At 39.2% G+C, this 14,199-nt stretch overlaps 1 protein-coding gene across 2 annotated transcripts; it reads right to left on the bottom strand.

Annotated features, from left to right (window-relative positions):
• Window positions 1-985: 985 nt before the first annotated feature.
• phaf1 (phagosome assembly factor 1) lies at window positions 986-12,460 on the bottom strand. Of its 2 annotated transcripts, none has more exons than XM_088298557.1 (16): window positions 11,506-12,460; window positions 11,122-11,204; window positions 9,805-9,888; window positions 9,494-9,537; window positions 8,327-8,406; window positions 8,117-8,211; window positions 6,674-6,771; window positions 6,468-6,580; window positions 6,098-6,231; window positions 5,896-5,979; window positions 5,406-5,488; window positions 5,237-5,280; window positions 5,100-5,149; window positions 4,700-4,758; window positions 4,495-4,567; window positions 986-1,573 (listed from the first exon to the last, which is right to left on the bottom strand). In XM_088298557.1, exons 1-16 carry the CDS (start codon window positions 11,567-11,569, stop codon window positions 1,475-1,477), a joined length of 1,287 nt encoding a protein of 428 aa, XP_088154683.1. In that variant the 5' UTR covers window positions 11,570-12,460; the 3' UTR covers window positions 986-1,474. The 2 variants fall into 2 exon arrangements, with proteins under 2 accessions (XP_088154683.1, XP_088154684.1); XM_088298558.1 differs by having other exon boundaries at window positions 6,674-6,738.
• Window positions 12,461-14,199: the final 1,739 nt, after the last annotated feature.

Here is a 14,199-nt window from a genome sequence, read left to right as displayed (position 1 = left end):
AGTGGACAAAACATTAGTAGTTAGCTGCTGTGCTGAATTGTAGTCAGGACAAAAAGCGTACATGGATGGACCTTAGGATCCATATCACAAAATGTTCAAACAGCTTGCCATAGGAATGAAATTAACGCAACATAACAATCAACCTCTTGCCTGACGCGACATAGGATAAAAGGTTACAGTGATGTCAGCAAGACAGAACAAAATGACCCTGAAATGTCTTTGGCGTTTGCATTTGGCAGCGAAACCAACAAGAGGATGCAGACGTTGCTGAGGGATGAAAAGTCATGCCTCTCTGGCTTGTAGAGTAACACAAACATACATACATACACTGCAAAAAGAGGGCAGGATGATGTTACGCAAGGTGTGTTGACGCAACACATCGTTGGGCAATCTAATTCCTAAGCTTGGTCATTTAATAAGAAAGAAAAAAAAACATTCCTTAGTCAACTTGTTTGCTCCTAACGTAATCAAGTACAGAGGTGCATTTGCGTGCAAAGTGGGACAATAAAAAGAACAACATGGAAAGAGTGACCGCATGACGAGTGAGGCAGGGCACAGAGAGGTGGGGGGAAAAAAAAGTATTGCTAAATGCTTCTAACATGCAGGACTATAAAAAAAAAAGACCCGAGGTTGCCAATTTGTGCTTCTACTCTTTTCAAAGTTGAGTTCATGCAGTGTTTGTGTGCATGTCGACTCCAGTTGAACGCTGACCTCTCTTGTGAACAAACCAGGAATGTAAACTGACCTTTTGTGTGGCTACCTCATGCAGGTTTATGGGTGGAAGGATTCTCGGGGGGCGACAAGGGAAACCACCTTTGAACACTTCTGTTTTAAAAAGTGTCATGTATGCTGTGCCACAGAATGCTTGGTTCCTTTATGATTCAATAACATCTGGACCGGCCAGCTTTGCTGCCTTTTACATGTATCAGTCCTCTGCAGCATCAGTTGGATCTTCCTGGATCAGATGCCGTTTTCTGTTTTTTTTTGTATTTTTTTTTTTGCGGGGGGGTGTTCGGGACAGGCGATAGCGGCTGGCTGGCAGTGTGGTTGATGATGATGATGATTCCGACGATCAAGCCAATGTTTCTTTTGTGTTTGACTACAACCAGAGCATATATTTTTTTCGTGGTGACTTTCACAAGTCCAATGTGGCAGGACAGCTTCACACCAGCTGTCAGCTGCATGTCACTTTCTGGACTTCCTTTCTACCGGTTCCATCCGATTGCAGATTTATCACCACATCTCTACGTGATGCTCTCTAGGGCAAAAGCTCCTCCAAGTCTCAAATCTCCAACATAGACCATGTCACCAAGTCTCGAGTGCAATTCTTGCAAGCCAGCAGGAATACAAATGCAATTGTTGCTATTTCTGAATTGAATGCAAGAATGGCTGTGTTGTGTTTGTGGCTTGCTTAATTTCAACTCGGAACGCGTTGAGAACAAGCCAGAATGAGATGCAGGGTCTGGTTACTTGTTCAGTGGGAGCTGCTGCTACCGGCCTCGGGTTGAGCTGGACTGGTGGTCCGGGGAGCACCATAGAGAGTCACTGATGCAATGTGGTTATTCTGCATCACCTTGAGAAGAAAACAAAAAATGACAATGAGATGAAAACAAAGGGGGAAACACATTCTGTCCACTTGTATCCGTCATCTCGTTCTTTCAGTCACAACCCCCAACTTGTGCCCATCTGTGCGGGTAGTACGTACATTGACCAGTAAATCGAGAACTTTGCCTTTTGGGTCAGCTAATTCTCTAAAAGAAAATGACGGTTTCATGAACCACTAAAAGCAAAAATGTGAAACTGAGGTCACCAAACTGGACCCCGTCAACGCCTTGGCTGCGCCCAGATATTCTGTCCATAAAGGTTGTGAACAGAAAATCCCCTACCGAGGCAGTTGGCGGTTTTCAGTTTTCGGCATTGGCATTTCATTCGAATTTCATTGTTGTTTTTATCACACGGTTCCCTCCAAATGTATTTGAACAGCATGATTAATTCCTTTGTTTTTGTACTAAAGACATTTGGGTGTCAGATCAAACAATGAATAGGATACCAAAGTTCAGAATTCCCGATATTTTTTGATGGCATTCACATGCAGATGTATTCAACAATTTAGGACAGAACACCTTTTGCTTGAAGTCACCCATTTTTCAACTGAGCAAAAGTATTGGAACAGACATCATTCAATTAATTCATTGAATAACATTTAATATTTGGTGCCAGAACCCTTCCTTGCTTCAAGCCTGAGACTTATTAAATGTAACAAATTGTTATATTCTTCATTCTTATTTGGCTCTGGGGGTTTCTTCCTTCAGTCTCCTCTTCATGAGGTGATACGCAGGGTTTATTGGGGCAAAGTGCGCCGATTCTATTCTTTTCTATCTACCCCTCATGGAGTCCTTTGGCTTGGCAGTGAGTTTCTACTGATTAGTTTGACTGTGTTTTTTCAGTAAATTGTCAGACAAAATAGTTTTGTAGACTTCTTTCTGTTGCTACCATATATGTCACATTATCAATAACGACTGGTGGGCCTATTCCAGAAGCAACCATGCAAGCCTATGCCACCTACCTCCACCACGCGTCACAGATGAGCTTGAGTATTTTGGATCATTAGCAGTTCATTTCTTTCTCCATATGTTGGTCTTTCCATTACTTGGTAGACTTTCATCAGTTCATAAAAATTAGTTCCAAAACTTTAGTGGCACATCTCGGTACTATTGTGATGAAGTGACAGAGACCAAAAAGGTGTTGCTGCCTTATTTAGTCAAAAACTCAATCATCAATTTTATCTTGTTCAAATAATTAATTACTATTGCGGAGCAGTGAGCACACAGATAAACGTCTTGCTGCCAGACAACATGCACTGTTGACCCGCTGATATTTTCCAAAAAGAACATTCAAGCCTTTAGCAACATTTTTAATTGTTGTTGTTTAAATAGAACTAGCATATTCATTTAAAGGGATCGTCCAGCCAGGATGGTCCATTTTTCAATAGCAAGCTCAATTTATATATATGTTTTAATCAGGAAACTAATAATATCGACATTTTCTATTTTATGAGATCTGAGCTGGGCACTTGAACCTTTTTTGCCGGTCAGTGCGGTGTCCTCTGGCCGCTACCTCGGTATCCATCCGGCCTCGACCCTATAGGCCTTATTCATTTAAAATTGTCAGCCTCTGACCCTATTCCGGTCATCCACCCCAAACATGGGCGTCTGGACGGGCCAGCTGTTCAGACCGTTCCACCCCCAGGACGGACTGACCAGTTATGGGAGAAATCAATGAAATTTAAAAACCGCTCCCTAAGATTATGGCTATGGCCACGCCCCCTTCTCTCCCCTCCAAGTTTTGAGAGGAGGCACGTCTGGGACGATCACAAATTGTCCATCAAAATCATTGTAAATGCGTTGGTAATGTCAAAATAACCGGACCATCCGGCCCCAAAATGTATGAACATCCCAACTTAAGCCCTCTGAAAACATCCCAAAACCATTCGCCTTCCCATGGCAGACTTAAAAGAGAATGAGGAAATGAGCAGCTTACATGTAGCTTTTGTCACGTCTTGTTTGTTTTCTTTAAGAGGTGGCAAAGATGCGCTGACAGAATGCGTTCCGAGAGGCTTTTTGTAAGGTTAATTGTTTGTAGATCGTAATATTTCCTAATTTTATACCATAAGCATACTAAACATCAATGCCTGGCTGCAAACTGCCCCCGACACTAAACAAGAATAGTTTTGATTTTGTGGAGGTGATCATATGAGCTCACGTTTGATGTCAATGACTCAAAAATATTACGCAGAACGCTTTTATAATTCCACAGGTTGAAGTAGATAAGAGTTGAAATGTGCAATTGAATTATGGTGAAGATTGGTTGCAACAAAAATGACAAAACAAGCAGTATCACAAAGCTTGCTTCCCTGCCATGACAGCAGAGATGGAAAAAATAACAAGACGAGCTCCAAAAGGGCGTGTGACAATTTGTCGTAAATTTTATCACTTAAGAAAAACTTAAATCAGTACAGTCTTTTAGGAGGGTGAATTTTAGTACTTATGTCATTTTTACATCCATACCTATTATATAAGTAGCAATGTTGAGCCAGCTCAAGAGTCCCTTTAATGTGAGAAAAAAATGTTTTTAACCCTACGTTTGTAAGTTTTGTGTCTATTTTTGTCACAAATATAGAATGTTGAATATTGATCAAATCGCCTTTATCAGATTGAATTGTATTTTGCCCAAAAAAACAATCGCTTCGTCAGGAATCGTAAGGCCTTATTTTGATACGCATCGCATCGGTCAAAATACATATTGTTACTCACCTGGTAAATCACATTAGATAAAAGCAGGAATTCTGAACATTTGCAACTTATTCATTTTATAATCTGAAACCCAAATGTCTGCAGTATAAAACAAAAAACATGAATTTCCCTTGCCATTCCAATCCTTTTGGAGGGCACCTTACATTCCCTCATTCTCAAAGTACAGCCAAAGCATTCTGACCTCAAAGATCATCCTCTGCAGTCCAAAGCAAAATGTAGAGCCAAAGGGGTTGGTATTGTTGGCAGATGACGACCTGTGAACCAGATTTTGCTTGTTATGGTGATACTACAATAACGATGCACTTGTAGTAAATATTTACATTAAATATTGTAAAGGGATGCCACTTTTTGATGTGGTGGCGTAATCCATAAAAGCATATATTTACCTATGAAGCACAACAGGTTTTTCCATTGGGTGGCCCAGCAGCTCCTGAATCTGATCCCACTGGCAATAAAACAAAGTGATGAAAAACACAACACTATCTTACCATGTGTTAAGTTTGCAAGCCCGAATGCAAGTAGAAAAAGGAAATAACAAAGTGATGATGTCACGGAAAACCACTAAAAACCAGCAAAGGACTTTTGGGGAACCTTTTGGATTTTATACTAATCGCTAAACTTGACAAAAAAACATAACACATAAAACCTATTTTTCTGTACTGATATAGGATGGATGCTCATGATTACGTGATTTCTGATACTGCTGCTATAACTGGTTGGAAGGTTGAGCCTGACATACAGAATCTCCTTTCAAAAAGATCCCAGAGGAAAAAAAAAACGTCTAACCTTGCTGTAAGTGGTCAGAACGCAGTCATCTGTCTTAGAGTCGGCTACTCCTAAGAAAGAAAAGAAATAAACAAAGTCAACTAGGGTAATAATTCAAATATTTATCGATGGTGATGTTAGAGCACCTAGTGACTAACCTTTTTTTATGACGAGTGATATTTTAAAGTCACACCGATGGTATCTGGAGTGCAAAAGGAGAGAAGAGAGTGAAAGAGATTATATACCAAAATGTACTTTTCCACCTAATCCTAATAATCTTAACAAATTCCAAAGCTCAAACATAAAGCTAAACATAAATATATTTACATATTGAAGTTATAATGTCCTGGGTAGTTGGTATGTAGGACAAACTTCTTAACAAGATGAGTCGTTGAATCAAAGAGGATATCCTGCACAAAAAAAGGAAACACATCTCAATCCAAATTGAGGATGCACATCATTTGGGCACAAACAAGACTTTATTCTTTCAAAGCGACTTATAATGCAGGCTGTTCTTTCCCCAAAAGTTGTTAACTTGCATTGTCCTTTCCACAATATAATCTCATTGTAGGTGTTGAACTGATTTATTAGCATGAATAAATTTGAAGCTAGTACATTTACCAGCCATGCGCAACCAAGAGAGGCAATCTCTTCCCTTAATGGACAATTCAAAACAATCATCACAAACACAGCAGCAAGCTAAGTTTTACTTAACTAAAAAAATTGGATAGCAAAAAAACCTTCATCATTCAATTTTATAAAGTATGGAGACAAAAGAAATGCAAACTTCTCAAAACACTTGCACAAGCTTACATACCACTCCAAGGGTGAAGTAGTTAAAGAAGTAGTCGTTGCATTTGGAAGGAACTTGTTTGTGAGGTGAGGGAGAGTGGATCTTCATCTGAAATAAACCAAAAAACATGTAGTGAAGATTGACTCAGTGCAATTAGAACTGCGTTCTTTGAACATGAAGCAACACAAATGCATTTAGGAGGTCAGAAGAAGAAGACTTTCGACACCTTGTCTTCAGACTTGTAGAATACTTTATGTGGTGATCCGAGAGCGCCCAGAACCTCCTGGCAGGAGTTTCCAAAGTAGATGTTTCTTTCAAAGGACCTCACTTTAGCATCACCCATCACGCCGGGTCCACAACCTGCACACTCATTGCAAACAAAATTACAAGTGAATAAAAAAAATATAAAACACTTCCAGTTGCTGTGTGCACATCTGTCTGTGATAAAATTAAATAGAGTGTAATTTGCTATTTAAGATTTTTTTTTCATATGGCGACTAATAATATTATTCAATTAACATGTGGCAGGCTGAAAAACGACAGACTGATTGAATAAATGATTTAAGTCTTTAAAAACAGGCACAGAAACACGTTACCCGCAGTAAGTAGGCGGAACTTCAGCCCCACTGGTCCTGGACCCTCTCTCAGGACATCCACACACTCTGCATAGATGTTACCAAGGAAACAGGCCAATGGCATTGCTGGAGCTCTGAGTACAAGACAAAAGTACATATCCAATAGGAATGTTGGAACACATTAAAATCAAGTTTCCGAATAACTTAATTGGATGCATGAGAAGTACTTTGTTTCTTGCAGATTGTTGCCGGTGTAGATGTGCATCCTCTTGACCATGGCCCCATGTGGAATCTGCAGGGAGGCCAAACCCATGGCAAAGTTAGGCTGCCAAAGCAAAACAACTGGGAGTAACGGTGTGTATGGAAACGCACATAATACGGTACCAACCAACTCAAGCCTATGACAAAAATAAAGCAGCCACTCCAGGAAGATACATTTGCTAGAATGATTAGACTTTACTACTAATTGACCTACACAACTATTTTTAATGCTTTTAATCGACTTAGACAACTACATACCTTTGAGGGGAAAACTCATTCATGCTTTCGCTAACTGTGCATTAGTTCTCCAATAAGTAGGAATGTTTATTCTGGAAAGAGCGAAGCAACTTTCACTCAGAGTGAGAAGTGGTTACGAGGAGCTGATCTGATGCTAAATTGGCGCTGGTGTTCTAAATTTTTAAAATTGAATAACAAACATACGCACAGGGTGGAGCACAATGATGAGGAAAACAAAGCAATTTTACTTCCATTTCAAAAAATTGCTTGTAACTGTAATTTTGAAAAAGATTTTATATTTGCAATTAATTTAGGAACAATTGCCATCTTTCATAAAATCGGACTAGAAAAGGTGGGAGGGCAACTCGAGTAAGAGACACTTTAGAATGGGCACTATAAAAAAAAAATAACACTGCTGTGTGCAATATTTATTATATTCTAAAATGTTGTGAGAATTGGTTCATTTATTAATGTATAAATAATTCAATTGTGCTGACTGTATGTTCAAAGTAGTCATACTGATCTCTAACCATCGTGGACATTACAACACATAGTACAAGATAAGATAAGATGTCCTTTATTAGTCCCACAATGGGGAAATTTGAGGTGTTACTGCAGCAAAGATATAGATCACACAGAGTCGGCGGCGTAATGTAGCCGTTAATGTATAACATTAGCAGCAGACATTCATAAAAAGCATGCAAATATACACAGTATAAACATATCTAAGCGTATATATGCATATATTATCACCGCATGATAATGTATTAGTTTAATATAGTGCTTCTTTATAACTGTCCCAGGGAAAAAGAAGACATTTTACACCCCTGAAATCTCTGCCGCAACTATAAATATTATAATTTCTCTATAAAATTGTTATAATTACCCCTCTGCCTTATTAAGAGAACAAAAAAAGAAACATAGACCAACTTATTACAAAGAATAACCTCATTAACATGTTTTTTATCCAGTCACAAAAAAGTTTTAAGGTGCTTTACGCGCAGGCTTGTCACATCACAGACACATTCTGTTGACATGAGTAGTCGCATTATTTTTTGCCATATGAATGGGTACATAAAAAATAAATGAATAAAAATCTTATTTAACAAAAAAAATCGCATTTGGGAATTGTCAAGGTGCCGCCACACTCACACCAATTGTAAAATTCTCACCTCGTATTTTGGAGCCTCATTCCAAGAGTCAAGTTGGAAGGAGAATGACAGTCCTCGAAAGTTGAGATGGAACAACTGCTCAGCTGCATTGTAAACTGTAAACAATTGGCAAAGTTAAACGAACAAAGAACAAAAAGCGCCTTCCTAGATTTTTGTATCCTTCATTTTTCCATTGCGTCGAAATGAGAACTATTCGGAAACAAAGTGTACCTCCAGGGTGGGTCGCGCCAAACGACTGGTCTATTTGTTCTATAGTTGGGGCAATGGCTTGAGAATTGAAATGGACTCCACTTGGAAAACAAATACAGTGTAGAGACATAAAGACATGTTAGCAACATCTGCTATACAACATTACTTGGGAAGATAATGCAACATATTTATTTGGCTGCATGTACGTATACAAAGTGCTTTAAGAACACATTAAAAGATGAGCTGACTCCATTACGGGTTGTTTAATTGTGGCTGTTTTATGGCTATGAGTTGAACGTCGTCTCCACTGCAACATAAGAGGAACAATGAATATTAAATAGTGTTGATACAGTTGTTGCGGCAGCAATAGTAAGCCTTTGAGTGGCTGTCTTCAAATCTGCTATGGAACAAACACTGCCAAACAAAAATATAGGAGAGATGCAATTTTACTTAGCAAGCACTGTCGTGGTGTTCTTTGTTATGGGCCTCTCAATTTCAAGACACAAATTAATTAAAAAGGCACCACACTTTATTTTTGTACATCTAAATCTTTTTTGTGATGATCAAAAATACGAAGGTATTGGAAACATCATCTGAAAAGAAAATGAAGTTCTCCAATGAAGATTGCAACGCTCCTTCATTACAGCAGCGCTACGTAACTGCTATGCCTACCTGATAATTTTCCAATAAAAATCAAATCACATTTTGTCACTCTATCGGACAAAAGTTCAAAAAGAATGTGTCATCTTCTTCAACAACGCTCATCCTGTACAAGTATTAAGTAAAATATAAAGCATGTAGGCACACACAGGAAATAGAGCCCCGGCTTCCACTCATACTAAAATAATAAACAGTTGAGGAAAAACACTTGAGGAAGAACTGCTTAAAAGGAGGGGAAAAAGAGAAGGAAACAAAAACTGTATTCTAGATGACCCACAGCTGTTGCCTGTTTGTCAGTGAGCATCTCACTTTCTCACTTCTGTCATCATCCTGACTGCCTTTCCTTCATGTGCACTCATATTCTATGCAGCCCTCATACTCTGAAATCCCAACCATTAGTTGTTGAGAAGATCCATCTTGTGTTTACTCCAAGTATTTTAGTGGATGATGCTATAATCGATTGTAAAATTAAATTACATCCACAGGGACACTGTTTCAATCAAGGGTATCATTTTTATTTCTACTCACCAGTATTTCAATTTCACTTTGCTGAGGTCATACACTTCAATCACCTGTCAACAAACAGACCAATCAATCGTTGGCATGTAACAAAATACAATGCTTCCTTGAGCTGAATGTGATACCGTTTGTAACTGATAAAAAATAAATACATAAACATAACAGTATCATGTAGCTGGTTTAGGAGACCTGAGTTGCAAAAAACATGCCACAGTTCTCTTATCTATCAATATTATCCTAGGGTATTTCTGTGAGATCATTTCTTTAGAAACAATTTTGTAGCGGTGGCAGTACAAAAATACTGTCCGTAAAGATTTCACCTTGAGTCTCTGATTTGTGGCATCAAACAGCAGTTTAATACCATCCTGAGTCAAGTTCAGTATGAGGTCATGGCTGAGTGGTGTCTGTAGAGGAGAAAAACAAGCTCATTAATTTACATTAAGATGGGCGGACTGTGGATATGTCCTCATGCACATGACCAAGAAGGCCATTGCTGGAATCTGGCATTTAACAAGTACCACAAATCATTTTTTTCAACAGAGAGACAATGATAACTCTAAAATATGTAAATATATATATTTTTCCTTCAATCCCAGAATGTTTCTGTAGTCTTGATCAACTCAAACACATTACACAAATGTATTACTACACTGAAACAACTTAAGAGAAAATGTTCCTTGTTGTACAATTCAAACAAAATTTAGGGGGGGACAAATCACTAATTTGGGACCGCCGCATACCTTGCAAGATTTCATTCTCAATGGTGAGTAGCTTCTTTGGCTTTTTAAAGTTTTTGTGGTGGAGAACTACGATGATTATGATGGTCACGCAACAGTTGAAGTGATTAACTCCTCTGTCGAACTGCTTAGTAAAACAATGTTCAGTTTACAATAATACTGCAGCGGTGCCTTGAGATACGAGTGCCTTGAGAAGTGAAGTGTTTTGAGATGCGAGCCATTACTTGGCCAGTTTTTTTTTGTCTTGAGAAACAAGCAAAAACGTGAGGTACAAGGGTGCTTCAGACGCCCACCGTGAGATTTCAGAAGCAAAAGTTTCAATTCACATTACTGACGAGCTTTACTCATTTGACAGATCTGCAAGTAGTAAGTCTCGTGAAAATGAGTGACAAAAGAACATGGGAGGGAAACAACAACAATCAAAACAAAGTTTGGATTTGAATAATAATGAATATTTTATTTGTATTGAGTTAAAAATAAAAACTACATTTTCAACATTTTTTTAACACTTGAAAAAAATATTTTTAATAATATGAAACTAATAATTTCACATTATCCAGTTCTGTACCGTTTGTTGTTTCTCATCAGCAAGCATTGGACGAGCCTGATAACAATCCTGATCATTTGGATCAGGTGTGTTGTAACTGTGTAACAGATCTAGCAGGAAAGATAAGTGCTCACGAGGACCAGACTTGGACACCATTTCTCAAATTGTATGGAAAACACTTTTGGCTTATGACTATCAAACAATCAAATGGAAATGGGAACCATTACGCATGGTGGTAACTGAGCACGCTTTAAAATGTCATGATGGTGCGGTCATAAACAGACGATTCCATAATTATATTTTGCAAACATTTTTACAGTAAATGAATGAAAAAGAAATTGTGGCCATCTCACCTGCTCACTGTAAAGCACCTGGACATTTTTGATGATGCGGCACTGTTTCTGGAGAATAGCGATGGCCTGGGCCAATGGCATGCCTGGACAAAACAACAAAGAATGTCATAATTCGAATTGTGCAAGTTTGAGTAGAACTTCCTGTATAACAATACGAACACATCCTTCACAAAAGCTGCAATTCCCATCCATGTCAAAAGCTATTAATTTGTTACCTTTTGTGGTAACATTATTGTGGTTGGTTATTGTAAACATTTTAAGCACTGTGCCCTAAATGTCAAAATTACATTACAATTCAAAACTATGAACAGCATTTCTCAGGATTAAAGCCAAACATTTTTTTATTTTCACTCAAACATGCAGATAAAGCATATCAATACATACCTAAGGCAAATTCCCATTGCTCATTTCCAAGTGATCGCTCAGGCACCACTTCCAGATCCAGCATTGGCAAGTAGTAGGGGGTGGCTCACCTTAGGACACAATGGGACCCTCCGAGGGAGCCTCACTCTCACTTTGCCAGTCTCGACCCTCAGCACGACTTTAATTCATGACTCGCAAAATAAACAAGTTGTCATGCACTAATGGACATCAGGGTGAAAACTTTCCTCAAAAAGTGAACAAGTAACATTAAAAGGGTGCGAAAAATCTCAATTAAATACATAAAATAAGGATCACAAGGTTAAAAAAGGAGCCTTGCAAGTTACAATTTTAATAACAGGCTACCAAGTTAGCTTCTCGAGACTTTTGCAAACAAATTACGCAATCTGACGTCAAACATGACACGAGCAAGGTCGGCTGTCAGTGGAAATATTGCTTGAATGTGTCTATTATGACCAGAAGGGAAGGTTATCGCTCACTATCAGCCAGTTACGAAAGCACCGAGCAGGACAACGATACTGTTGCGCTCTTCGCTAACATTAGCCGACGCAGCTAGCTGCGCTTATTGCGGTGGGAATTAAGTTCAATTAGGAAAAAAATAACAAAAATACAAAAATGAAGGAAATGCCCTGGAAGCAGTTCACAGGAGATAAACAATGCAGGTCACGCTGCCATGGCATCAATAGACAAAGCAGTGTAAGTGGCTGTCCGTCTTTCTTTCTCTCTTCCACCACCGCCGAGGTGGTCCAGTTTGGGAGCTAGCTCTTGTGCCGCGAGGATGCCAATTCAAATTCCTCACGTCCCCCGTCAGTCATGTGTTTGTAAGCCTTTAACCGTCCTCCGTATTCCTTCCTCGGGCTTAACGTGTCGTAGGCAAGGTGTCCGAAGAAGCGCAACTTCGGGAATCAACATGAACAAGCAGGATCAGCTGATTGTTCAACTTCCTGTGTTTGGCGCATGTTCTGGGTGGGACGTAATGACGTCACAACTAACTGAGCAGCAAGGAATATTATCCGCGAGAAAATAGAAGTACAATACAAAGGAAAACAAGGGAAAACACTGCTTTCATCACAAAATAATATATTTAGTTAGAAATTGCTTACATCCATATTATTTTAAGTCATGTCAGCACGAAATCACGACTGTGGGAAAAGTACTTTCGTTGTACTCAGGCGGACTCCAGGCAGCCTACAGGTATTAAAAAAAAGTTATTCCACAAACTGTTTCAACTCCAGAATTTACAAGAGTCCTCCGGCTGGGATAGCATTTTTTTTTACTCAAAAATTCTATTAAAATTGTATTATTGCATTTTCAATCTCATCAATTTACTTTGGAGAAATCAGCAAATAACTATACACACAACCCCCCCTTTTATTTCAACAAGCAGTCTGCAGATTATTATAAAGTATCCAAGTGAGTCTTTCCTTTCATTTTTTTTCAAATTGTAGATTCAGAAAACCAACGATGCAGTTTGTTGCGATTTTCTTGCCAAAATATAAAATTTGACTCTTTAAGAAAGAAAAAAAAAACTTCTTGGATTATCCTTTTTATCCTAATAGTTCAGTTTAAAAGTGTGTGGGTTTGTTCCTACTGAGGGCTTATGACCATCCGTGAGGGTAGTTTGACTCAGCTCTCTCTTCACCACAAGACTCATACAGAGCCTGAATCACTGCAGATGCAGTACCAATCTGTTTGTCCATTTTTCTCTCACTCCTGATAGAGACCCCAAGATACCTGACCTCCTCCGCTTGGGACAGGATGTCATCGCTGAAGTTGCAGTCTACCCTCTTCCGACTGAGGACCATGCTCGGAGCTACTGATTCTCATCCCTACTACTTCAATCTAAGAAGCGTGGCTTGATATAGCCAACATAACCGCATCATCTGCAAAAAACAGAGATGCAATATTGTGGCCATACACAATGCAACTGCTGCACTAACGAATTGTGTCTATAAATGACAAAGGGCATCTTCTGTGGAGTCCAACTTTCACCGGACACAAATCCAACCTACTTTATTCTTTAATGCAGACCAAACTCTGACACTCTATATCAGGGAGGTCCAGTACAGTACGCTATACTCCCAGAATTCCTTCAGGTCTCCCACAGGGATATGATTGAAGGCTTTCTCCACATCCATAGATCACATGTAGATTGGTTGGCGAACTCTTTTACAGCCTCCAGGACCTGTTGAGGGTGAAGCACTGCTTGACTGTTTCACTGGCCAGACAAAAACCACACTGCTCCTCCTTAATCTAATGTCTGACCTCTCAATGGAACCTCTTCTGAAGAACCCCACAAATAGACCTGACCGGTGAGGCTCAACAGTGTGATCCCCCTGGAGTTGGAAAACGCCTTCTCGTCCCACCTCTTAAAAAATGTCAGAGGCACTGTTGCTCATGTCGACTGGATTTGCAGAGGAATGTCAACCAAGACAGCGCCAAAACATCTCCAACCTTCAGGACATTTAGGAGGATCAATCTCAGTACAAAGTACAGATCCTGCTGATGAAAATGCTCAAAGGTTTGTATTATTTTACAGGATTAGCAGTGGACACAGAGCTACATGAGCATTGGTCAGTATGCCGAGCTCTATGCCGGTCAGCTTTTCAGTTAATTGGAATTTCTTTGCAATCAAAACATGTGCAAACATATTTGTGAATTAAATCCATGGGTTGCTCTCATTAAAGGAGGATCACT

Source organism: Idiotropiscis lumnitzeri, chromosome 6, assembly GCF_059441095.1.
Source record: "Idiotropiscis lumnitzeri isolate Australia: NSW breed Sydney's pygmy pipehorse chromosome 6, RoL_Ilum_1.0, whole genome shotgun sequence".
Taxonomy (NCBI): Eukaryota; Metazoa; Chordata; class Actinopteri; order Syngnathiformes; family Syngnathidae; genus Idiotropiscis; species Idiotropiscis lumnitzeri.
The sequence above is the reverse complement of the archived record's forward strand: the minus strand, read 5'-3'. Positions and strand labels throughout refer to the sequence as shown.

Bases quoted from the DNA above. Each gene is read 5' to 3' on its own strand.
- phaf1 (XM_088298557.1), bottom strand. From the start codon at position 11,569: ATGCTGGATCTGGAAGTGGTGCCTGAGCGATCACTTGGAAATGAGCAA. The intron at 5,281-5,405 runs GTAAATATATTT...TTTGCACTCCAG, and splicing joins GGACATTATAACTTCAATAT to ATACCATCGGTGTGACTTTA. The intron at 1,574-4,494 runs GTCAGAATGCTT...TTTCTTCTCAAG, and splicing joins TGCAGAGGATGATCTTTGAG to GTGATGCAGAATAACCACAT.